We start from the raw sequence: 25,132 nt of genomic DNA, 5'->3' as shown, positions 1-25,132 counted from the left end.
GTAAGCGATTATGTTGTAGGACATTCCTGGGGATAAAATATGGCATTATAGAGTAGAAGTGATTAGCAACAGATCTTATACACAGTATTTCTTAACTCTACACCTCCATTGGATCATCTCATGAAGTTCCATTTCGTGACACACTTCTTTGAACTCTCCTTATGAAACTGTACTGTTTAAGAAATGTCCAATCAATTTCTGTATTTTTTATTCTTTGTATCTGTAACTGTATCTATAGTACGTCAACTAGTCTATAACTAACACTAGACTTAAGCACTATATACTATATGTAGGTATCGTATATGGGGTTATGTATGGGCAGCATGTTTGCCTAGCCAGTAAGACCTCCTCACATCTTGTCGTGCATCGAGCCCTCGGCCACCATGGGCAGATGGTAATCGCGTGGCGGCGTAAAGGGTCGCACAAAGTGCCGCCACTGGCGGTGGTGCAGGGGCGGGGGCGGCTGGATGGGCGTGGTCGCGGTGGTTGTCACCGCATGGTGGTGCTGCTGATGGCAACTGTTGGGCTCGAATTTCGGGCGTGGTATGCGCAACTGTTTGATCTCCGTCAAATAGGTTTCCATGTTGTCGCCAGTCGCCTGTTGATGTTTGATTTGTTTAAATGATTTGTTGTTCTTTGGCCAAGTTGCAATCAGTGTGGAGTCGAGCGTAAATTTTAACGAATTAGTTAAATTAGTCTCAGTGCAATTCTGGTTAAGTAGTATTTTAATTAGATTTTTATTTCAAGACAAGGGTAGTTGCAGCATTATTTAGTTTCGTGTTAAAGTGCAAATAATTTGGTAATAAATAATGTGAAATTTCCAAAGAAGTTGCTAAGAAACTCAAAGAGTTTCCGAAGATTTAAGAATGTGTTTGCGAAAAAACTCTGTTAAAACTCTTTCTTCCCAGCAAGAATCACTCTGTAATGAAGAACTATTTTAATGCTCAGCCAACTTCAGTTATTCACTTAAGTTCTTATTTGATTTAGAGGAAAAAGTGCCGTACTTGAATCTTTTGATGAATGTTTCGCCTTTGAGCAAACTTCGCCGGGCGGCCACTCGGCTCTCCCCCACAACTTGTTGAGTAAGTGCAGCAAAAGTGAAAGTAAACTCACCGCCAAAACCCCAGTGAACGGTATGTGTGTTCGGCTAGAAGACAAGACAAGAAAATTGCAATAATTTCCGCAAAAGGCGTTCAACCGTATCACATGCAGGCAGTCAAGTTCAGGGCAGAATTTTCATTTGGTTCGCACGAAATTGATTCGGATGGCGATGGTGATGGTGGGACAGTGGAGCAGCGGGGAAATGAGCAGCTAAACGGCTTGCGATCCGCTTGCTTAGCCCTGTTTACACAGCTGACACCATTTGGGCCGGCTTGACCGACCGATGAACGATGGCCAATGGTCGATGGACTGTAGACGGTGGAACAAACCCAGACGGCAGCTGAGTAACCAGTTTGATTTCAACTACAACTGACAAACAACTTTTTGTTGGATGTCGCTTGTCTGGCTTATGGGACACTCACTTTTTCGAAATTACAGGGACCAGAGACGGGGATAGAAATCGAGGTGGAGCGGTAGAGGGAGATCAGCCAGAGCAACGGCCAAGACCAAAAACTCAAAAGTGGGTCATTAGAGAAATGTACTAAATAAGGTACAAAACTTTGTCAAGAGCAAACGTAAATGGAAAGTAAATTGTTGTAGCTACCAGCTTCGGCATATAGCGAGCAAGAAGAAGTTGTTTATAATGTAAATAAACCATTTGGATGCGTAGCGAAAACCAGTAACCAGTAAGCAGCAAGCTGAAAACAAAAACAAACCCAAATCCGGTCTACAAATTCAATGGGTGTAAAATATAATTATGAGATTGAGCCCAGTTGGTAGGCTGTCAGATTGAAGACCCGTCTGTCAATAGAGAACACTCTTACCCATCATAATGAGAACCTTAATTGAGGCGAAGGGGGTGGGAGGTGTGAAGTCTTGAATCTTGATTAACCGTTATGACAAACTCTTTTACGTCGATCCATTATGTTGTTCTAGCAATCCGGACAGCTTGTCATCTTTTGACATTATTCATTATACTTGACTGGGCTCCCCGGGGTTAGGTAATTATGCTACCTATTAAAAGCCCTACGAAAAGTTAGGAATTCTGGGTTGCCTAAGGGGGATTTTAATACTCATAGAAAATGCATTTATAATGTATCATTAAATAATGTTACAAAAAAATAGCTATTCATTTATTTAATTTTTTATTTATCAAATTAAATTTAAATCTTTAAAGCCAACTAATAATAAAAAATAAATTTTGCCATACTTTTTGCCAGCTAACAAACCCAAGTTAGTGAACTTTAAACTATTAACAAAATTTTTTATTGCCTGTGGTATTTTATTTTATTGCATTCGATATTTTTGGACAGGTGACAGTTTCGCAAGCCACAATTTTATTCGATTTGAAAAATATAATTTGTTCGACCTTGCAATGGCATTAATAAAATCCAGCTTGGGGACTGAAGTACGTTTGGCAACTCCATCGATGCGGTGGACCAACGTTGAACTCGGCTCCCCCTCCACCTCCGATGCGTATCTAATGACAAAGAGGTGCCCCTGCCCCCTGCCCCCCGGTTCCCCAAGTCCCCATCCCCCAGCCTCCGACTGAACAACGAGGTCAATGGCATGTGCTATGAATGATGATTGCCAGCTTTTCGATTCGAGTTACAAAAATTGAGCTACTACCAATAGCTGGGGCTAAAAAAACATCATCAAACACGACAGCAAATCTTGGCTGCAAAAGTTTGCAAAGTCATAAATTTGATTGATTTTGAAATGGTTGCCCTGAGCAGCTTACCAAAAGACGCAGAAAATGATTGAACAAATTGGGAGAAAAATGGTCCGAAAATGATGTGCGTAGGGAAAATACAGTTAAATGGGCTGACAGCAGGCACAATTGACTGAAAGTTTTCATTATTGTCTGGAAAATTCTCTTTCTCTTTCCTGTGAAAGTTGTGCTTCCCGGTTTTCCGACTTGAAGTCGGAGTTGTTCCTTCGGTTCTGGTGAAATTTTTCTGGTTCTGCCAGTCGGAACCTTTTTTCTTTAACTTTTTCTAAAGTCAAACAAAAGGTGAACATTTAATTTGTTGTCTTATTCACACTATTGTTGTGGTAGCGATGAAGTCAGACTCAGACGCCTGAGATCGGAGTTGAGCTCGGTGTTGTGACACTGGATATGAATAATTTTGTTCACATTTGGGCTAGCTCATTGACCTATTAAGCAACTGACAGCTGACCGAATGTCTAAGAATAATTTATCAAATCTCTGGCTCTGATTTTGTAGATCGGCGGTCGGTGATGAGAAGTGGGTCAGAGTTGCCTGAAATTGATTGGTTAACTTTAACTCAAACCAATTTTGATGAATGCATAAAGAGCGGTGTTTTCGTGAATATGCGGAACAACGTTTTATTGGAGCAATCTCCATTAAGTTTCTCCTCCGGAAAGGGGTATTCTTATTTATGCCTTTTCCAATGGCAATTACTTTAGTCAGTTGTCAGTGCCCTGAGGCCCAGAGACACTCTGAAAGGCTGTCCAAAAAGCCATTAAAAGCATTTCGTTCTTTCTGTGTTTTATGCGCATTTCTTCCAAACCTTTTCGGCTTTCCCTACAGCTGACAGCCGATGGTTTTTTTCTGGGTCGAAATGTTTAGCAACTATTTCGCAGTCTTGCCGCCTAGAATCCCCTCATTTCCGTCAGCAACTTAATTGCAGAAAAGACAGAGAGGCAACAAATCAGCCAAAACCACTGCCTGACTGCGACTTAGCTTCATTCTGGCAATTAAAAAAGGTAACAAAAAATGGAAAAACAAAGGAAATTAGCTCAGCCAAAAAAGGTGAGAAATAGCAGATAATTGAATGCAAAATACAAAGCAGTAAAACCGTCTTGTCTGCCCCCAAAAAGGCCCCAAAAACGGATTGCGATGATATAACCAAAGAAGAGCCAGGCAAAACTTCTGCTCGCTTTATTATTTATGCAATAATTCGGCGGCAAACAGAGCGCGAAATGTAACGAAACGCGAGATTTGTCAACTCCACAGGCAACTTGTTTCTCGTTCAATTTAAGCCTCGTAATACGCACTTTTAGCTGATGCTCGTTGGCCGCACAAATCGTTGTAAACGGGTATTCGGACCTCTGATGACTGGGATTTCAACCTCACGCTCGAAGCGGCGACGCGCGACTGAAACTGCAGACTTTTCTGAAGGTAGAGCTGCGGCTGAATCCGCAGTTGCTGCTGCCCGGTTGTAGTTGCTCATGTTGCTGCTGTTGCTGTTGGTGTTGCTGCTGCCGCTGCCAAAAGCCAACCAAGTTGACGATGCCCAGCCAGCCGCAGCAGCAGAGCTACTCTTTTTTGGCCAGGGTCGTGGGCAGATGGTAAAGGGTTTGACCAAAAATTTTAAAAGGCCTTGTAAAATTTATATAAATAGTATTGGAGTTGAACTTCCGAAACTGAAATATCGCAAGTCAATCGATCAATCAACCCTAGTCTGTTGGGAAGGATATTATCAAGAATGAAAACTTTATCTCTCCAGAAAAAATTACTTTCAGTTAAGTCTAACTTTATAAATAAATAATAAGATAAGTAATTAAGACCCAAAGTCTAGATCTATAATTAAATTAACATTAAGATTTATGACAGCCAAATCAGAAATCTGTGAAATGTTCATTATTTTCATATAATTGAAACAGAGAGAAAATTGGCCATGTCCTACTTTTAAAATTGAAAATTTCGATCATTTCAACTTGCATTTCTTATATATTTTCTATGTTATTTTCTATGTTATTTCACAAATGAAAAACATCCGATATTCTAGGAAATTCAATAATTTAACTTTGCTAGAGCATTTTAGAGTTGGCTTGGCATAAACATATTTTTCATCTAGGGGTTTTCGTTGTTGCGTTGAGTTTTGCTTTCTTTGACGTTTTGCCACTGAACGTTTTCCCAGTTACTTTTTATGGCCTAGTAATGTAAAAAATTACCCACAGCGACGACAGAAACAATGGCAGGCGATTTGATAAACAAAGATTGTCAATATTTATGACTAAAAATTATACTGCAATTATATCTGCAAGATTTATGTTGTAAGTGTGATATGGAGTGCAAGAGTGCGATTTACGCAATGGTCAAACTGGAGTGACAAATAAATAAAATGTATCTGTGGGATACTGCAGCTGACATCGACTGCAGCTGTGTGGCGTTTTCGGTTTCCTCGGCCCCCCGTTTTTTTCTGTTTCTGTTTACCACTTGGGTTTTGCTTTGTTTTGCCTGAACATGACGTAAACGGAAAATTTGTTATTTCTGCCAACAGACTCAGAGACTCGGTAGTTGACGGCCAGAAATGCGTTTGCATTTGGCATTGAAAAGAGATGATGCTCATTAGCAACTAAGCGGTGATAATTAATTTTTCTTTTTCGGTTTTCCATCTTTTTTTCGCTACCGTTTCACGCTGCGTATGCGCAATGGATGGGAATCGCATTAATTGGAAACAGGAACAGGTAAGCTCGATGTTCGCTGCATTCGCCGTTTGTTACACTTTAAGCACTTTTCGAAACTATCTTTTCGACACACTCACACACAACCAAATGCCAACACACACACTAACACATATATACATGTAAACTCCAATAAATATATACGTACATACTTAACAAAGGAAAAACCAATAAGGAAGCAATCGTAACCAAAGAAAGAGCCACAAAAACCGAAACTCTTGTAAATATTTAGCTCGCCACTCTGTTTTAAACCATTTCTCTAACTAATTTCGCCGCTGGTGATTCGTGTGCATAATTTTCCAAATGCAAGAGGTGGGGACGTGAACGTGGGCGTATTACATGCCCATGCAACGGAGCTTTCGAGAGGATTACCTCACAAAGTTTTGACATAATCAAAGCTAATTAGCAAATAAAGGCGTTGTAGCGGGTGTAGCTTAAATCCGAGATTATTAAATTGTGAGCACAGGAAATTTGTCTTCTGGAGATACTTAATCTCACCATTTTCTTCTTTCTCATTTTCAAACTTAAATTTAAATTTTAGAGTGACCAGATTTTATTGTTCAGCCTAAAAGTATGCAGTGCTATTAAAGTTTACTCGACTTTGTTGATGATGATGATGCTCAGCAACATTTGTTGCAAATAGCCTCTAAACAATTCTTTAGTAATTAAATTATATTTATTTATATAAAAGAAAAAAATCCAGCTGTTTTTAAACTAGTTAACTAGAAACTTAAAAAGTAAATGTAATTCGACCTATAACTGCTGTAGCGATTGTAGAGAAAACTTGATTTAGACACCTTAAGAACCCCATATTATGGTTAAGACATTAGTTCTATAGTTAGGTATTCATTTTCCAATAGTTCATCTAAGTAGTTATGGTTACGACAAATATAAGTAACCAGTAACCTCCCGTAATCTTCAACAAGTATCCAGTTCAACTATATAACCAGTAACATACTTACAAGTAGCTCGACTAGTTAAATACATATAACCTAGGAACCCTACCAAGAAACCCCCACAGAATCCTCCTATTCTATTACTTTCTCTCTTTAAACCCAGCACACTGATTTCCCCCTTGATTTCCACTCGAGTCTCTCATTTCACCCGGCACCCTCACCCCACCACTTTTGTTGTTCCATCAGATCCATAGACTCCAGATCGCTTTTGAGTTTGGATTTCGATTTCCGAGACCTCTTGTCCCGTACTCCCCAAAATTGTTCTTGTTTGTTCATTTGTGTGCATTTCAGGGCGGCTACTTAGATGGACTGCGTTCACATTTGGGTGGTTTAACACAACGTGTCAAATCATGGTATTGGGGACGACCTCTAGTAAGTGCCAATGTATTTTTCGTTAAACGTTAAAACGAAAACAAACAAACCTAATAATAATACGACACCAGCAACCACAAAATAGAAATTGTGTTCGCAAGTTGAGTGGAATAATTTTTGTCTGCGAAATGTTTTCACCAGTCTGCATTTTGTTTTTCTTTTGGAACAGACCGTTCAATTTGCATCTCGTTGCATTCAATTTAGCCTGAACTACTTAGTATTGTTGCTATCACTCTCTCACTCGCTCTCTATCTCTCTCTATCTCTCTGTAACTCTGTCTCTCTCTATTAACTAACTAACTTAACTAACTTAACCGTTTTGAATTTGAATGTGCATTGCAACGAAAGCCACTGCAAGTGCCATTGCCATTAAAATACAAAATTTAAAAGGTTGTTTTCTGAAATTCGGTTGCATTTCCAGCATTTTGTGTTGTATTCGTAGGAACTGTGTTTTAGTTTCTTTGTGCTCTCATTCCAAATCAAATTTTGCTTGCCCCACAAGTTAAACAACATTATTTCCATTGTGTTTCGTTCTTTTATTTTTCGTGGCGCACTCGAAAACGTTTCATATAGATTTCCTTAGTCTCTTTGTAAAGTAATTGTCAATGTAAGTATTTTAAAACAAAAGCTAAACAAGACACAAGACTAAAAGCCAACAATGCATTTAAAAGCGAAAGGTCAAGCCTTTAAGACAAAAAACGAACCAAAGTGAAATATAAAAAAGAAAACCAACAAAAAAGAAAAGCTTGAAAAATACATTTGCACATTTACGCATGAGTCACCCCGATTTCTAAACACACGCAAATATCAATATCCGTATCAGCATCGAATAAATTGGTCTTGGTTCACCGCCAGCCATAACTCACCGATTCACCTCTCACACATCGATTTGTAGTGTCTTACCATTTCTTTTCATTTGCCCTGTAATTAGTGTAAATCCCGATTTATGTTGGCCTTAATTTAGCTGCTGCTCTCCCACACAACGACACTAATTGACATCCACACACGCACCCCAATCCTAGTTGTAGTTAGCAGCTCTTAGTCCTGTAAAGTACTCGTAAGTTGAAGTTTTGAAGTTTTAGTTAGCGCTACATTCGGTCCTACCTAGTCCGACCTAGTCTAGTTACCAAACTCTAAGTGTCTTAGTTGCCAAATATTGCCATTAGCTTTTATAAATAGATTGTATAATTATTGTATAGTTGCAAAGCCTTAAATTGCACAAACTCAAACTAAAAGACACACAACCCAGCCAAACACAGACAAAATCCACAGATACGCACACAGCACCCGCATATTCATAAAATGCACTCTTGAACTCAGCTTAGTCCAAAATACAAAATAGGTGGGAAGCCGATGGCCCCTGAAAAAACAACAGTGGTTAAAAAGTATTCATTCCATTCAGTGTTACGATATACAAAAATGTTAAAATAAGGTTATTTCGGCTCAAAAAAAAATTATAGGGAAGTCTACCCTTGCTATAGCTCTTTGTATGGCAGATTCCTAACTTCAAATTGTTTATTTTGGGATTATTAAAAAAATATATTACTTTACTTTATTCATCATTCTTATTAAAAGACAAAAATAGAATGTTACATTTTTGGATATATTTCTAAAAATACTGAGCTAAATAGAACTCTGCTATTATTCAAAGTATCCATACAAGGGGCTAGGCACTACAGTAAACCTAAAATATATTAAGTATTCATATTCATGCAACTTTTTGCCTTCCTTTTCCGATTGTACAATAAAATACAACAAATAAGATAAGCTGCACTCTCCAGTGACAAACTGAAAACCACTGCCAAGCCAATCAAGCAATCAAAGCTTACATCAACGACTAATCCAATATGGTGAAAGGTAACCAAAAATCGAATGCAAAGGAAAAATCAGAACTCTGCAATTCAAAGCAAATCAGCTCAGTTCACTTCGAATGCCAATCGATATCCAGAATCTCAGACTGTCTCCCTCTCTCTATCTCTTTATCTCTCTCCAAAGCACGCTTTGGCACATGCTGCCCCACAAGAACCACCCATCCGCCGACCCAAAACAACCCCACCACTCAATTTAACTCACCGTATAGTCAACTGTCATACTTTATTCAATTAAATTTCTATCTGTATGTTTGAAAGTGAGCGAGAATACAAAAAAAGCAAACACTCTCTAAAGCGGCTACAATCAAGAACTTTATATATATTCTAACCATATTTCACACGCAACCAATACAGTCTACCAAGAAATCAACAACGTTTTTTATCTCTACTACAAGCAACTACAACGATTTCTTATGCAAATATCTCTACTATTTTCATTTTACATTCAACTTATTGTACGACCAAAAATCAATCAAATGTTTGCTCACTATGCAAAACCCAAAAACAAACCAATTCATTGCCAAAATACAATGTGGCCAAATCTGAAAACCGAAACAAAAATTAAATGAATAGGAGTTGGCCACAAAACTCTCAAGAAGTTTCGATATGAAGGAAGAAGGCGGCACATTGCTGGGCGATAAAGGTGTACGAAGGCATCAGGTGAGTGCTACTCCAAACTAGTGCAACCACACTAAAATAACAGATATCTACAAAAAATAACTGAATACAACAGCACTTGAATGCCAACAACAACTTTAATATAACAAAAAACGTATGAGAAACAAAAATGAGTTTTGGCTCGAAATTATCAGAGTTAATATTTAATCATAAGACTTTCGTCGGTTTTTCTACTAAATTCTATACAATTCGGTCACCCCAGAACATTTCATGATTCATTCCAAACAAATCACACAAAAGTTTCTACTTTCTCTATCTCTCTTTTTACCTAACTCTAAAATAAACAGCAACTAAGCCATTGAATATTTTAAACTAGCAATATTTGTAAATTTGAATTGGCCTACCTTTCCATAGCTTGAACCGTTTCCTATTGTTTGAACCACACGTAAATAAGTACAACAACCCAAAACAATATTTATTAAAGTCCTTGAATCAACCAAATGTTAAATTGCTTGCCTTAACCAAATCACAAAATCTACTCTACCAGCTTGAACCAAGTTATCTTTGATCCAACCCAAACACAATTTGAACTATAAGCTAATCTTAGGCTAATGAATAGCAAAAAAGTACCCATCGAACTGGGTTTAATACCTGAAGTAGTAACCCTATTTAATTGTCATTTCATCAACTCCATTTGCTTGTTTTTCAGTCCATGCAGCGTCTGTCAGCGGAGCAGAATGGTGGTTCAACGACTGAACAAACACATGAACACAATCCAAACGTCGTACCTGATCATAGAGGCAACTTACACATTACAGTTAAGAAAACCAAACCAATTTTAGGTATTGCTATCGAAGGTGGTGCTAATACAAAACACCCGCTCCCTAGGATAATCAATATCCATGTGAGTACTTAAACGATCATTTAGACTACTTTATGCTCAAACTGAACTTGCAACAGGAAAATGGTGCAGCATTTGAAGCGGGCGGCCTAGAAGTCGGGCAACTCATACTGGAGGTAGATGGAACCAAAGTGGAAGGTCTACATCATCAGGTAACAATAAATTGATCTGGATTAAAAGATTTCAGAGAGAATCTGGAATGTCGTTTAAAGAATATTTTTAACATACTGGCTAAATATTTAATTGCTTTTGCAGGAGGTTGCTCGACTTATAGCCGAATGCTTTGCTAATCGTGAAAAGGCTGAAATAACCTTCTTAGTTGTCGAAGCAAAAAAATCAAATTTGGAACCGAAGCCGACGGCGCTGATATTTTTAGAAGCCTAACATTTGCTTGCCCTGCCGGCCAGTGACCCATTGGAACGACAAAAACTCGAGTTCCTCTACGAATGGGGCATCGATTTAACGGAGACGCCAAAACCAATGCCAACACCAATACCGCTAACGAAAGCCAAGAATCCGCCGCCACTGCCACACGAGATGCACATCAACATCAATGCGCATTACGGTAGCGGTGCGGCGCTCAGCAATCATCAACCTCATCCACATTCGCATTCGCATCCGCATACACATCCTCACCAGCAGCAGTCGCAGCAACAGCAACAGCAGCCGCAGCAGCAACAGCAACATCAAAACACCAAAACGCCCAACACAAACAACAGCAACACACAAGCAACACCAACGGGAGCAGCAACAGCTGCTAGCAAACTACAACCGGGAAACACCAACACACCAACGAAAGCTTCGCGGGAGGCAACTCCCACACGGGAGCAACATCAGGCACATGCCACGCCCACACGCGAACACCAGCAGCAAACGCCCACCCGCCAGCAGCAACTGCAACGCGAGCAACGCGAACAACGGGAGCATCGCGAGCAGCAGCAACACCAACGCGAACGGCAGCAACATTTGCGTGAGCAACGCGAACAACGCGAGCGGGAGTACCAACACGAACACGAACACCACCACGAACAACACCAACACCATCACCATCGTGAGCATCACGAGCAACACCATCACCACCGTCATCATCACTCATCTGGATCACAGCAGCAACACCAACGCTACAGCAGCAGCAACAGCTACAAATCTCATAATAATTCCGTTTACCAGTAAGGAGAAACCGAGAAACAAGAGTCAAAAATGCAATTCTAGCAATTGGAGCCACAATTTTTTGGAAACATTCTTTCAAAACTGCAACAGCAATTCAATCAGTAAACAGTTTAATTGTGCTACCTTTGTTAAAACAAAAAAGACCCCCGCCCTCTCATGCACGCCTCTTTCTACACTTAACACAACGCGCTTGTCAGAAAATAAATACAAAATTGCCCCAAAATTTCCCGGCTAAATCCCATTGAAACTGAATTTTATGAGCCGCCATATCCCGCTTAACTAGGCCCATAGAAGTGTGTTTATTTGTTGTAGCTGACGAGATGCCCTTAGCAACAAAAAAAGGTTAAAGAAAAGTGAGTCCAAGAGACCTGTTTGTAAGAAATCCTACTTTAAGTTTCGTCTTTTCGTTTAATACGTTAAACACTTCCCGAAATATCAAAAGTAAAATTTTAACACTGCCGAGGTTAAAAAAAAAAATAAAAGTATTAACATAAAAAGCAAGGGCATCTCACTCTCACTTGGCTTTCCGTTCTATGTCTCCCCCTGGAAAATCTCTTTTAATATTAGAACCAAGAACCACTCCGATCCTCAACTAAAATAACCAATGACAAGACCTATCCAGACCTTAGGTATTCTAGAACCCTCTATCGAACCACGCGCTAGTCGAAATGTGTAAATCTGTGTAAACTCTAAAACATATTATTGTATGATTATTATTACTATTGATTATCAAGCGAGCCACTTAGCTTAGACCGTTAGTCATTACTTGTTTAAACTAGTGACAAGACAAGTTTAGGTTCACGAGATTACTGTAAGAGCAATGTTATTTGATGATAAACCCACAAAAGCCCCCAAGGAAAAGCAACCAAAACCCAATAAGGCATACATTAAGAAAATCAAGAGCTTAAAATGTTTAAAATGAACAAGTAAAATATCTAAAAATCCCTTAAACAGTAAGCAAGAAGAAGACGTTGCAGAGAAGAAATACGAAAAGGAATAAAGGCACAGACACTGTAAAATATAAGAGTAACCAGAAAACTAGTAACGAATTGTCGCTTTTGTTAGATTCAAACACACACTAACACACACAAATACACATATGCACGGCAAACACACACACGCATGCATATTGCCAAATTGATTGTATTTACAGCAGCTAATTGAAGAAAAACAAAAAACCAACAACAAACAAAAATGAAGCCCACCTAAGCAAAAAGATAATTTGTAAAAATTAAAAAATAATCTTAAAAGTAAACACACAAACATGTAAAAAGCTATAATTATATATTTAAAAAGGAAGCCACAAACACACACGATAACACAATTACACCAACACCCACTCAGAAATAATTAGCCCAAAAAGCGCATCAATTCTAAATTTAAACCAAAATATCAAATTATATACCCGCAGTGTTGTAAGGTTAATCAATATTTCCGCATTTTGGCATCGACAGAACTTCTCTTTTGTTCAGTTTAGAGATTATTTATTGACCACGTTTTGTGGACCATCAAGTTCCTTGATCAATCTGACAACACCGCAAGGCATATCCCTGTTATTAGTACAACTTAAACTGCACACTGCACAATTTTTGAATGTTTGTTAAATGTTTTAAAGAGCAAAAGCCGACACCAGGAAAATCCGCTGCAAAATTGTATTCTCCTCACCAAACTAACTAAGAAAAATCCCTCGCACCCCAAATCGATCCCCAACCAACTCCAACCCTGCAAAATGGTAAACGAATTATGAAACTGCTAGGGCAGAAAGACATCTATGTCTGCTCTGCCACTAAAAATGCAAGTATAACATTAACGCTGTAGAAACAAGAAGAAATTAACGCTTAAAATTTGAGGTTGATTGGCATTAAGTAAAAGTTAAACGATGTTGAAGCAGGAAGAGCCGAGCCGACAGGGCGCGATCACGAGCAAGTAAAAAATTATATAACAACTTTAAACGGGCACGATGAACAACAGATAGTGCTAACTATAACTTCGTACGTATTGTATAAAATATTAGCAAAAGACGAATTCCTTTTTATAGATCAAAAACAAAAACAAAACCAACGTATTTTTCGCTCTCTATCTTTCACTTTCGATTATACGATCTACCTATATCTGTCACTCATTCACTCAGTCAATCGTTCAGTCAATCGTTTCGGCAAGTCTGTTGATTTCGTTTGTTGTGTGTGATAGTGTTTGGAATAATATGAAACTTTTGCATGTCACAAGAGCAATTTGTTCACCCTGAGTCCCAAAAAAGTTAACTTTGTGTCTAATGATATGCATAGGGCATGGTTCCCATGCCGGGCTTGTTTTTATCATCTCGAATCTTCAAAACCAAAACTATTTCTCTGCTTAACTCTCTCTTATTAACTCTCTTTATGTATGTGTCTGTGTGGAAAGTAAATATACAAAATTATTAAAATTGAAATTGAATCGTTATATGAGGTATTGTACTTGTATTTTTGTTGACTATTATGTAATTAAACGCTTTACTGAGTATCAGTTATGTACATTTTTTAGCTAAAAGTAAAAATTAAAAACCAAATTCAAGCAAAGAAGCTTATGCTGTTACTTATTGTTAGTGAATTTACCACAAAAAGAATGAAACAAAAATCTTACAAGTAAAACTCAAGTTAAATTTTCAAAAATTTATAAAAACTATAAAATCATTTTGCAACGTTCATGCGTGACGAAAAGTATCAAGGGGATTGCCTTGTGGACGCACTTACGCCTTTGTATATTGCGATACATTTTGATGAGAAGGCTTAACTTAAACTTTGAGAACTACCAGATAAATATCTATTTAATATAATGTATACATGCATACAAACAACATATAAACATATACCGTATTTAAAACGTATGCTAAACTATATCTAAATTGTAAACGACAATGAGAAGCAATTTTAAGCAAAATGAAGAAACCATTTCAATTTCAACTTCAATACCCCACATGCAAACACACTCGGAAGAAGAAACCATTTATGTGAATTAATATGTATAGAACTATATATAACTACATATGATTACAAACAGCAACAAGGCTATCTATATGCTATGCTAATGAAAGGGTAAACGGCATTTAAACTCATTCAACCAAAACAAACAAAAACAGAAACAGAAACAAAAACAAAGACCGCATCACACGGGAAAGAAATGAAAGCTTATAAATACCATATAGAACCGTATATGTACCATACCATATAGATCCACAACCATGTACCACGTAAATATCGTATCGTAAATAGCAATAGCAGTTAGTTATAGTTAATATGGATAGCTAAATTACCGAATAGCAAAGCCTCAGCCGAAGCAAACTTGTTGTACGATTAAGATTGAGCTAGACTTTTAACCAGAGATAATCCAACTTGTAGATATATCGATATATCACATATAAAGTGTATGATTGTGTATATTACCGGTTAACAAAATAACTCTTATGATTTCCAGGTCTCGCTTATGAGTTAATCCTCCTTAAAGGCCCAACAAATATATATCAATCCCCCAAAACCCCTTAATGCATTCAGACCAGACCACAAAAACAACCAACAACCAACTACAACAAAAACAAACTGTGCCACCTAGTACATAACAAGAAATGGTTATATATCATTCAATGCTCACTTTTATATTTTTTATCATACATACATATACTTATATCGAGAAAGCTAATGAAAAGGACACAGAACGAAGCACCGTAAAAACCACTGAACCACAAAACCAAACAAACATGCCCAAAACAATATATTTATATATAGTGTACAAGTTCTAAATGCCTAGTTATTCGTTCCATTGCTTTTTAGAGCCAATTTGCTTTGCTTGCGAGACAAAATCCCCTGGAAAACCCCGTACTTCTATTTTATTTAAATCTCCGACCCCATTCAAAATGACAATTAGGAAAGATAACACCAGGCATAAACGCAAAAGATCGAGCTAAACTAGTGCTTAGTGTTTAAAGATAAACAATTTCAATAAAAGTATTTCAGTTGTGTATATTGTAAAGAACAATTATAAATGAACAAATATAAAGTTAAACATTTAAAAAAGAATTCAAAAATTTAATGAAACATTAATAAAATAATTGTATTTATCAAAATTAATACAAACAAATCTAAGGCATTAGCATAGCAAAAGATAATGGTATACATAAATTGAAATGAAAATGAACACAAAAAGCGCTGATTTAATATTATATTATTAATTATATTATTGCAAACAACAAAGTGAAAAACAAATGATATTGTCCTTGGTATTTACATATACATAAAGAAAACAACAAAAACAAGAAAAATAAAAAGAAAACGTTTTTTTATATAACCGATATCTTTTTGACCGCTGCTCTGCGTGGGTTGCAATTGGATCGTTATTTGATATATTCTCTATTCAACATCTCAAGGGGGTGATCCAATAATCAGTTCCTAACGTGTAACGAAGTTCTCTGGCCGGGGTGAGTCTCAGTCGTGCCAGAGATCCTTACAAGAAATTTGTAATCTATAGGAGACTTGCTTTAAAAAGGAAATCGTAGGCGAGGGTTCTTGGATCGGGTAAGTCGCGATTGCTGGGACCGCGACGCAGAAAATGCGCTGGCTTTGCGTGTAGAGGTGGAGAAACATCGATGTTTTCGATGTTTTAAAAGGCAAACATCGATGTAACATCGAAAAACATCGATGTTTCTCCACCTCTATTTGCGTGGCTAATCAGAGGAGAAGGGGGAAGGGGAAAACACGCGTGGTGCTCCCGCGTACTTGTGCGACTCCTGATTATGAGACGCCTATATCTGGCAAGGATCCGGCGTTCTCTGGGAGTACCAGGTATTACCGTAGCCACGCCTGAAGTATCACTAACTACGGGTTCAGGAAGGATTAGGGTTACTTTTCAAAGAACTACTTTGTTACCGAATATACGCAGGTGGGTTATAATTCAGAAGTTTCACTTTATTTCCTTATCCTGTCTTATTTCCCTGCTGCTGCACCGAGTTCTTAGGATATAAGTCACACGCGTTGATTCACAAGTTATTTTACCCAGTTGTGGAGCACACGTCTGCTTCCTTCAGCGGTCCGGAACCAAGAGAGCGAATCATTTCGATTGATCCTGAACATCAACTCGGTTTGGGTTGCCACCCGTCGAAATATCGAGCAATGTCGGTCATCTACTCATGGTTTCGTTGCCACTCGCCGAAATATCGAGCGGAGCTGACCATCGATAGTCAATCTGGCCACCTGGTGGTTTGATCGCGTAGCGATCTGGCAAAGTCTTGCGATCTGGCAACGTTGTTTAGGGCGCGTTTTGGTTTAAATTTAATTTTGTTAACCGATAATACTTCAGGGATTTCTCTTAAACCTAATAACAAGATACTTCATGGCGTCTTATAGATAAACTTAAACAATAAGGTACAAAAGTTAATGAAATAGAAAATAAAAATGTGTGCCTCGTGAAGCGATGCGTCACAAACGTAAGTGATTCAAGCCTTCCAGCTAAAGGCGAAAAATGATTCGAGTATCCTTAGGATTTGGGGTAACCACAAAACAACGAAACAATACACGTAAGTCATACCGAATAGATCAATATTAATCAAAATGGCGATCTAAAATTGTTTATTATAATATACAATTATTTCACAAAATAATTAAATGACCTAACTTAATTTGAGTATTTTATTCGAATCTATTTTTAAATTATGGCGCCCAAACGGCCTCACATGCGATGAATAATCGGTTAATCGATAGACGCGAGCGAGTTCGAATTCGCAGAGAGAGACGGCACGACATTGTGAACTGTGTGTTTATAAGCGAGAACAAAACTTGGTTCGGCAACAATTTCAAACAAGACGTTAAAGGCGACCGTGCCTGCCAGCGACTGTCCAGGAGCCCAGAAAATCCTGCCAGGACCTACAGCCCCAACACACGGTTCAGATTTAAAACACAAAAAAGTTCCTTTTCATTTTAAAAAGTGCGCGCTTCCTTGCCGAGTTTAAATATCCAAAAATAAAAATATTTAAATATTTTTAAAATGCCTTTCGCCCACGAGCAACTTAATTTGGTGGCCAGCGAGCAGCTGAGCAAAACGGAGACCATCAAGCTGCGCAACCAGCACATCGGGTAAGTCGCATCCTTTCGCAGTCAATAGTCCTTGCTCCGTAATTCGTAATCCGAAATCCGCAATCCGCAATCCCTGGTCCGGGTCGTGAGCCTGCGACCTTGCCTTGAATTCGCTGTGGCTGTCAAGGTCAGGCGGCTTCCCCACTCGGGCCACTCATCGCCTTCCCTCTCTGTCGCGCGCACTAGAAAATACCCCCGCCTGCTTTTCTTGTATTTTTGGCACTGTTGCCAACAGCAGCCCCCCAAAAGAAATAATAAAACAAAAAGTACAAAACGGACCGAAAAACAAAAACATGCAGCAGCGGCGCTTTTTTAGATTTTGGCTTTATTGATTTTTATCGCCTGACTGCAAAATAATAGGAAGTCTAAATTAGAAGTCATGTAAAAATAAATCCGAAAGGAAAGATATTTTGGTATTGGGTTCACAAAATTCTCTTCAATCGAATTTAATTTAACTTTAATTGTACTAAAATTTATATTGATTTAGGAAAATTGCCTAAGAACATATTTAACAACTCGCCTTTTTCATGGAAAATTTGTAACCTAATAAATTAAAAAGTAAATAGGCAAATTTTGTCCGATAAACGTAGAAATTACAAAAAAAAAAGTTAAACAATATTCGGGTTGGTTTTTTATGACTTTGGACTCTTACAAAGTACGTCAGAAATTTTATTAATAAACGTCTTGTAGATAAATTTTCTAAGTATTGGTATTTAGAACATTATTATGACATTATTAATGTCCTAATAATTATGATTTGCAAATGTCTCCGGCTTAGAATCAAAGTTCATTTATTTGTCCCCGTTAAATTGTTAGCGGCTGTACCCCTGTTTTCTTTGTTTGCCTAAAGTCAACCATAAAATGTTTATCAAACACTGCAAGACGCCTTGTTTCTGTGTGACAAACACAAATACAATAACCATTAAATTCGGGAGTGGGAACGGAATTAATCTTGGTGATTATGACTACAGATGTGGCAGTTCCTTGTGAACTGTTGAAATAGGCCCCGGTTAATAATGTAACTATAGTCCCGTCCCATATACGTACGTCATTGCTCTTCACATTGTCGCTGTGACTTTATGATCTTACTTAGCTGTTTACAACGTAATTCTGGCCAAGTTAACATTTTGTAATACTTGTATTTTTGTAGGCAAGCCTGCCAGCTCTTCTACCGCTCTGATCCCCTGAAAATCGTGCGCGGCCAAGGTCAATATATGTTCGATGAGGAGGGTACCCGGTATCTGGACTGCATCAACAATGTGGCCCACGGTAAGTTACTATACTCTAAAATCTAGTCTAAAAAGGGAAAATATAAATATATTTAAGATTTTTTTTTCTTGAAAAAAAGTATCTTTAATCGTTGACTATCGTTTAATAGTTAAAAGATAATGAAACGATCTCGTACTCGCCCCATTGCAATATAAAAATGTGAAATTCGTGAAGATAGTTGCTACGGCCTGCTGTTCTATTGCTCGGCGACAATTTTGGAACCGGGGCCTGATGACGCTTTTTTTGGACCCAACGTCCGGACGTCGACACTTGGTCGTTGGCAGATCCTATTTCTGTTTATGCTGATTAGCAGCGGCACACGCCCGACAAATGGCCAAACGCTTAGATGCAAAGTGCAGGCCGTATACGATGGGAATTTGAAGTGGGATGGGGATGGGCGGTTCCCTCGCATTTGGCAACAAGTTCAAGGTTAGCCGCACAAATAGATATAGAACAAGTGGCGGGCCAGACGACGGCGGCATGTTCAGGCCCCGATTGAGAAGCCCACTGCGACTGAGTCAGCCTTATCATCGCCCACCGGTGAATTTTAGATGCTGCCTGCCGGAATCGGAATCAGAATCGGCATGGGAATAATGGGAATGAATGGCAATAATACGGCGGGCGGGCCTGGCCACTTGGTTCTGATTTCGGTTTTCGGGCCCCGACACAGAGCCGCAGAGCAATAACTGATGATTAAAACAACAGTGTCATCAAGACAATCACAATAACAATAACAATAATAATAATAGCAAGTGACCACGGGCCCATTTGCGTATAAAATATACAATACGTATTACGAGCACCGTATATCACCGAGGGGGGCCAGTCAAATCCAGTCTAACCATATCAACTTATCAACAACGGTGGCCCAACAATAACAACAACAACGAAGATTGACGTCGGCAACCAATTTGCCAATTTGCTGATTCTGGGATCTAGGGAGCTCAAAATGTTTTCGCCTCATTTGTATTTTTCCAAAACACTTCCTACAACGGAATTTTCCATTTACAATATTGAGTCAACAGGAAATTTCTTAGCCGAAATACACAGTTAATAATTATTCAATGGGCTTGCCAAATAGCAACCATAATATTACGCAGTGTAATTACAAACAGAATAATTACAAGCAGCTGATCTATTTTAGTGCAAGCTATTTTTATGATGCTTCCCTTTTATTAAATTAGTTTTTCGCTCTGAATTAGAGCTAGCCGAGCAGATAAGCTGAGGCCATTGGCATTGCGAATGTACTGAAAAATCATGAAATAGAATTGGAAATCCACTGGGACTTGATAACGCCAACCGTCGGGCTCTACAATTTATTAATAGCGCCCTTTGAGTAATGCCTACCTACGATGGGGGGCTCATCAGCCGAGTCCAAAACTATTTTCCATTAAGGGTTATCATCCCAGGGGCATATGGTAAAGTTGTTTACACCTTAGAGATAGTCACCTGATGATGTGTGCACCTTTGAGCGTTATCAAGTGAATGATTTTGTCGCTCAAGGGTTGGCATATTATTAGAACATCATCATGAAAATTTAAAAAATCGTCTTACCTGCAACAGCTTTTATTACCTTTTTGAAATACAATGTTACCAATATTCTGATTACATAATTCAATAGTTCACTTTTATGAGATGACAATTAGGTCTTATCATAATAAGAAGTCATTTATAATTTAGTGATCCTCTACCAGTTGCTGGATGTCATAGAAGTATCCCCCCTTGTATGACCCACTTAGGCGTTTGCACATTTCTCGGACGATCGCAAAGGCCAGTCAGCCTCGAATGATCATTCGACTGATAGTTTGGCTCTCCCCATCCACAACGTAATATCAATAAGACCCGTAACTGACTTATACCCATAAGTCATCAATAACAAAGTGGGAAATCAGTCCTCAGGCAAACATAACATGGAACTAAACCTGATAAGGCGTCGAGTGCACGTGTCGACGATCTACGATCTGAATAACAAGTTGTTATGAAACTTGAACCACGTTCCGCGTAATCTCGTGCTACTTTTCTATACTCCGGGCCTGCGAGAGCCCGCAACATGTGAACGTCTCGTGCGAATGGAAATGTACTCGAGATAGCGGCTAAGCACAGTCCAAGAAAAAGGGGGAGGGGCCGCCCCACCCCGGGGAGAGTCCACAGGCGTACAGTATGCCCATCCGTCCGTCCATTGCTCTGTGCCCGTAGTCTAGTTTCAATATTTGTCGTAGTGCCCCTACCCCACGGGATCTGAGCAATCAGCTGTGCCACTCGGCACACATTGCGAGTGGAAAATTCTGACCAGATAATCGGAAAATCACCCCGAGCTGTGAAAAGTCGAACAAACAGCCGATATAAAGGCAAGAGCAAGTAGAACTGAGAGCAAGTCATCGTGACCACTTGTAGATTGGCGACAATGTCGCGAAAAGCTAAGAAAATTCGCACATTAAAATGTATACACAAGTAGAGCCGAAAAACGAATAATGATAGAAAAATATAGAGAAGTGGGATAGGAAATATCTTGGGAATGCCCTTCCTAGACTACTGCTAAATAATATATAACAAAGAATATAAGAAGTAAGGAGTATTAGATGTTTTAATGCTACTTAAGATCCACCAGAAGGTCCAAAAAATCTGCAAAGAAGATTTAATTTCTTATAATAAGAAGGAAGTTGAGATAAGCATTAGAAAACATTCCCTTCTTCTTAGTTACTTACTATGTCTTTCCCAGCGTAACTGTACTCCCGCCCACTCGAGAAAATTAGAAACCGAAGCCAAGAGACTTCCCCATGGTCACTTCTCATTGCAAAACTAATCAGAATCGGGGAGCAGTATGCTGTATAATTTCATGGCACTGATATAGAAACTAGAAACGTGAAGGCATCGCGTGAACTTCACGTGATACTTGGCTCGCAGAGCACTGCGCCTTATCAGAAGGCGTGAGTCCAAGTCCAAATAGAACTAATGAGAGTCTAGAATTAGAAACGCAATCGGAACGAGTAGTTGACCCCCAAAACAACGCAATCTGTCGTCGTGGACGGTGGCGGAGTGGTCTGGGTCCGGGGCTTATCGCCCATCCGTCGGGGCCTACGGAAAAGTGATATACTCATGGGTGGCGACGCCGTTTCAATTGGATCCGGGCCTGTCTGAATAGTCTGAAAGCGTTTTATTTTCGGCGTCGAATCAGATTCGCCTGCTTATATGCGGTGCGATGCGCAAACGGCCGGAGAATTAAATGGGCGGAGGAGAATCACGTGCGCGGCTCGCTTATTTTTAGGCACGCCCGAAGTCTCGAAGTATTGTATTAAGTGGGTGAAGTTTGCGCACGCTAATCGCGAGTTGGTTGATCTATAAATAAGATTTGATAATCGTCACTGGGCCCGATATCGGCGCTTGAAATGGACGACCACTGGCAGAATAATTATTTTTGGGATTTTCACCACCATGTGTTTAACCACACAGGTACCTTAATATATTGCATCTTTTATTAGAATTAATGATTGGAGGAAGATTTATATATTTGCTAAATTTAGACAATGACCATTAGGATTAGATACGTATGATTATTAATTATAATTTTTTCCAAGCTGTTTTTCTTTCTTCTTCCGTTAACAGAAATATTTACAAGTTGACCTAGTTTTCTTTGGCACAGATATTGTAACAAAGGGAATTATCATTAGCAAGTTTGTAGCAATTTATATACTCGAAGTACAGTACAGTACATAGTCAAGCCCTGCGTAAGTAACTTGACTTGTTTGTCAAACCTTAAATCCTTAAATCCGACCTACTTGAAACCCATTTGACTTGGGTCGTTTTTGTTTGGGTATTTGGGTAAGTGAGTCAATTTTTACCCAAGCCCAAACGACCCAAACCCAAACGACCCAAGTCAAATGGGTTTTAAGTAGAACAGTTCAGGTTTAAGGTTACCCAAAGAAAAAAATTGATTTTTTAAAAAACTGATTTTTAGAATTCGCGACGGGTCGATGAGCTGTGAAAATTGTCATCATCGTCTTATTTAAAAATCAATTTTTTTTCTTTGGGTAACCTAAAACCTGAACTGGTCTACTTGAAACGACTTGGGTCGTTTGGGTTTGGGTATTTGAGTAAATGGGTAAAATTTTACCCAAACCCAAACGACCCGAAAATGTTGTGGTCGGGTTGGGTAGGTAAATTTTTAAAAGAAAGCCTGACCTACTTGACCTGAAATTTCGTTTGGGTACCCAAATAACCCATTTTGTATACCCATGCAGGGCTTTAGTACATAGTTTGGGGCTAACATTAAAGTTGAGCTTAATAAATATTTATAAAATAAATTAAATGTAATTAAATAAAATAAATTTTTAATTTCACTTTTTACTTTCTCCTTTTCAGTGGGTCACTGTCACCCGGAGGTGGTGCGAGCTGGAGCCCTGCAGATGGCCACCATCTCGACCAATAACCGCTTTCTCCACGACGAGCTGGTCCAATGCGCCCGCACGCTGACCAGCAAAATGCCGGAGCCCTTGTCCGTGTGCTTCTTCGTCAATTCGGGCTCAGAGGCCAATGACCTGGCCCTTCGTCTGGCCCGCAACTTTACAAAGCGCCAGGATGTCATCACTCTCGACCAGTAAGTTTCCATTGTTGCAGTGAATCTTAAGCTAGTTTACTAATCCTCGCTTTCTTTTTCCCAATAGCGCATACCATGGTCACTTGCAGTCGGTGATGGAGGTATCTCCGTACAAGTTCAACCAACCGGGCGGCGAGGCGAAGCCCGACTATGTGCACGTGGCTCCCTGCCCGGACATCTATGGCGGAAAGTTCACGGACAAGATGTATCCGGATGCGGACATGGGTGCCCTGTATGCCCAGCCCATCGAGGAGATCTGCCAGAGGCAGTTGGCCAAGGGCGAGGGCGTGGCCGCCTTCATAGCCGAGAGCCTGCAGAGCTGTGGTGGCCAGATCCTGCCGCCGGCAGGATATTTCCAGGCTGTCTACGAGGCGGTACGCTCCGCCGGCGGTGTTTGCATCGCCGACGAGGTGCAGGTGGGATTCGGACGCGTGGGCAGCCACTACTGGGCCTTCGAGACCCAGAACGTAGTCCCCGACATCGTGTGCGTGGCCAAGCCCATGGGCAATGGGCATCCGGTGGGTGCGGTGGTCACCACGCCCGAAATCGCCAAGGCCTTCCACGCCACCGGAGTGGCCTACTTCAACACCTACGGAGGCAATCCGGTGTCCTGTGCGATCGCCAATGCGGTGATGCGGGTGATCGACCAGGAGGGCCTGCAGCAGAATGCCCTCGTCCTGGGCGATTATCTGCTGGAGGAGTGCAACCGGCTGAAGCAGGACTTTGAGTGCATCGGCGATGTCCGTGGCGCCGGACTCTTCGTTGGCATTGAGTTGGTCCAGGAGCGGGCAGAGCGCATTCCGGACAAGAAGGCTGCCCACTGGGTGGTCAACCGGATGAAGCAGTTGCACCGCGTGCTGGTCTCCTCCGACGGTCCCAACGACAACGTGATCAAGCTAAAGCCGCCCATGTGCTTCAGTCGGGAGAACGCCGACGAGTTCCTCCTGGCCTTCCGGGAGTGCCTGACCGCCGTGATGCAGGATCGACTGGCGAGTGCCGCTTCCGCCGCGATGGCCGCCACCAGCGGCGTCATCGCCACCGCCGCCGAGACGCTGGCCAACAAGACGAAGCTCTTCGAGCGGCAGGATCGCCCCATCAAGTCCGTCTGAGGCAGTGCCTGCTGGCTGGCCAATGCCACCACCACCACCAACGCCTCTCCGCCCGGGCACAAAATAGCTTTAGCCACCAAGGATATTTAAATTATTCCATGATCCCCATTGACCCCTATTCCAAGTTATCTCCAAAATTTTAATTTGATTGGACTAGTGTCAATATTTTCATTTAATTAGCTGTAGTGCCATTTACCCGTAATCTACATTTATATTTTTACGCTGTATAACCATTATTCTGTTCGTCAATTATCTTCTAGTATCTAGAAAAGTAGGCAGCCCAACACGAATTTCTTCCATTGTTATATGTAAATATAAAGTTTTGATCATAAGAAGTATAATATGTTAAAAAAAATGTTATTAAAATGTTACGTATATTTTGTACATTTTTGAAGTTTTAATTTCGTTAGTTAATTTAATAAATTTGCTTGCGGTGTAGGTGCTCGTAGCGTAAAAAGGTCCAGGGAAGCCTTATAGTCCCGTAACTATATATTGTTGATGGGGACTCTTAGCCTAGTGAAATCTAACCAGAACTCTAGCAACCCAAATCTACACATAGAGAAAAATGTAAGTGCAAGTGTTCTTCAATCGAGAACATTCGTCCTTAAAAGTTCAATCCTTGAGTTCAATCTAAGGACAA

The 25,132-nt window shown here is 39.9% G+C and overlaps 4 protein-coding genes across 14 annotated transcripts in view; 3 read left to right on the top strand and 1 right to left on the bottom strand.

Moving 5' to 3' along the window:
- The window catches only part of dysc (whirlin protein dyschronic), a 36,878-nt gene extending 26,242 nt beyond the window's left edge, over window positions 1-10,636 (top strand). For 4 of the 8 annotated variants that reach the window (XM_070214574.1, XM_070214575.1, XM_017155564.2 and 1 more), the window contains 4 exons: window positions 9,307-9,393; window positions 10,061-10,255; window positions 10,312-10,404; window positions 10,508-10,636. In XM_070214574.1, coding sequence (XP_070070675.1) covers window positions 9,307-9,393; window positions 10,061-10,255; window positions 10,312-10,404; window positions 10,508-10,636 — 504 coding nt within the window. Of the gene's footprint in view, window positions 1-5,532; window positions 6,023-6,782; window positions 6,864-9,306; window positions 9,394-10,060; window positions 10,256-10,311; window positions 10,405-10,507 lie in introns of those variants that run through there. The other 4 variants (XM_017155563.2, XM_017155556.2, XM_070214576.1 and 1 more) reach the window with 3 other exon arrangements.
- On the bottom strand, window positions 192-16,462 carry LOC108066860 (uncharacterized). 4 transcript variants are annotated; one of them, XM_070214577.1, is made up of 3 exons: window positions 4,123-4,697; window positions 1,114-1,147; window positions 192-598 (listed from the first exon to the last, which is right to left on the bottom strand). In XM_070214577.1, exon 3 carries the CDS (start codon window positions 581-583, stop codon window positions 350-352), a length of 234 nt encoding a protein of 77 aa, XP_070070678.1. In that variant the 5' UTR covers window positions 584-598; window positions 1,114-1,147; window positions 4,123-4,697; the 3' UTR covers window positions 192-349. The 4 variants fall into 4 exon arrangements, with proteins under 4 accessions (XP_070070678.1, XP_070070679.1, XP_044249852.1 ...); XM_070214578.1 differs by lacking the exons at window positions 1,114-1,147; window positions 4,123-4,697 and adding an exon at window positions 16,444-16,462; XM_044393917.2 differs by lacking the exon at window positions 1,114-1,147 and having other exon boundaries at window positions 4,123-4,311.
- Window positions 10,596-12,032, top strand: LOC108066859 (G-box-binding factor-like). Its single transcript, XM_044393916.2, has one exon. The coding sequence runs from the start codon at window positions 10,733-10,735 to the stop codon at window positions 11,423-11,425; it is 693 nt and encodes a 230-aa protein (XP_044249851.1). The 5' UTR covers window positions 10,596-10,732; the 3' UTR covers window positions 11,426-12,032.
- Window positions 16,463-17,227: 765 nt separating the features above from the next.
- On the top strand, window positions 17,228-24,876 carry LOC108066864 (alanine--glyoxylate aminotransferase 2-like). The gene is made up of 4 exons (XM_017155578.3): window positions 17,228-17,520; window positions 18,671-18,789; window positions 23,149-23,383; window positions 23,451-24,876. Exons 1-4 carry the CDS (start codon window positions 17,432-17,434, stop codon window positions 24,490-24,492), a joined length of 1,485 nt encoding a protein of 494 aa, XP_017011067.2. The 5' UTR covers window positions 17,228-17,431; the 3' UTR covers window positions 24,493-24,876.
- Window positions 24,877-25,132: the final 256 nt, after the last annotated feature.

The sequence above is a fragment of the Drosophila takahashii genome, chromosome 3L (assembly GCF_030179915.1).
Source record: "Drosophila takahashii strain IR98-3 E-12201 chromosome 3L, DtakHiC1v2, whole genome shotgun sequence".
NCBI classification, from domain to species: domain Eukaryota; kingdom Metazoa; phylum Arthropoda; class Insecta; order Diptera; family Drosophilidae; genus Drosophila; species Drosophila takahashii.
The sequence above is the reverse complement of the archived record's forward strand: the minus strand, read 5'-3'. Positions and strand labels throughout refer to the sequence as shown.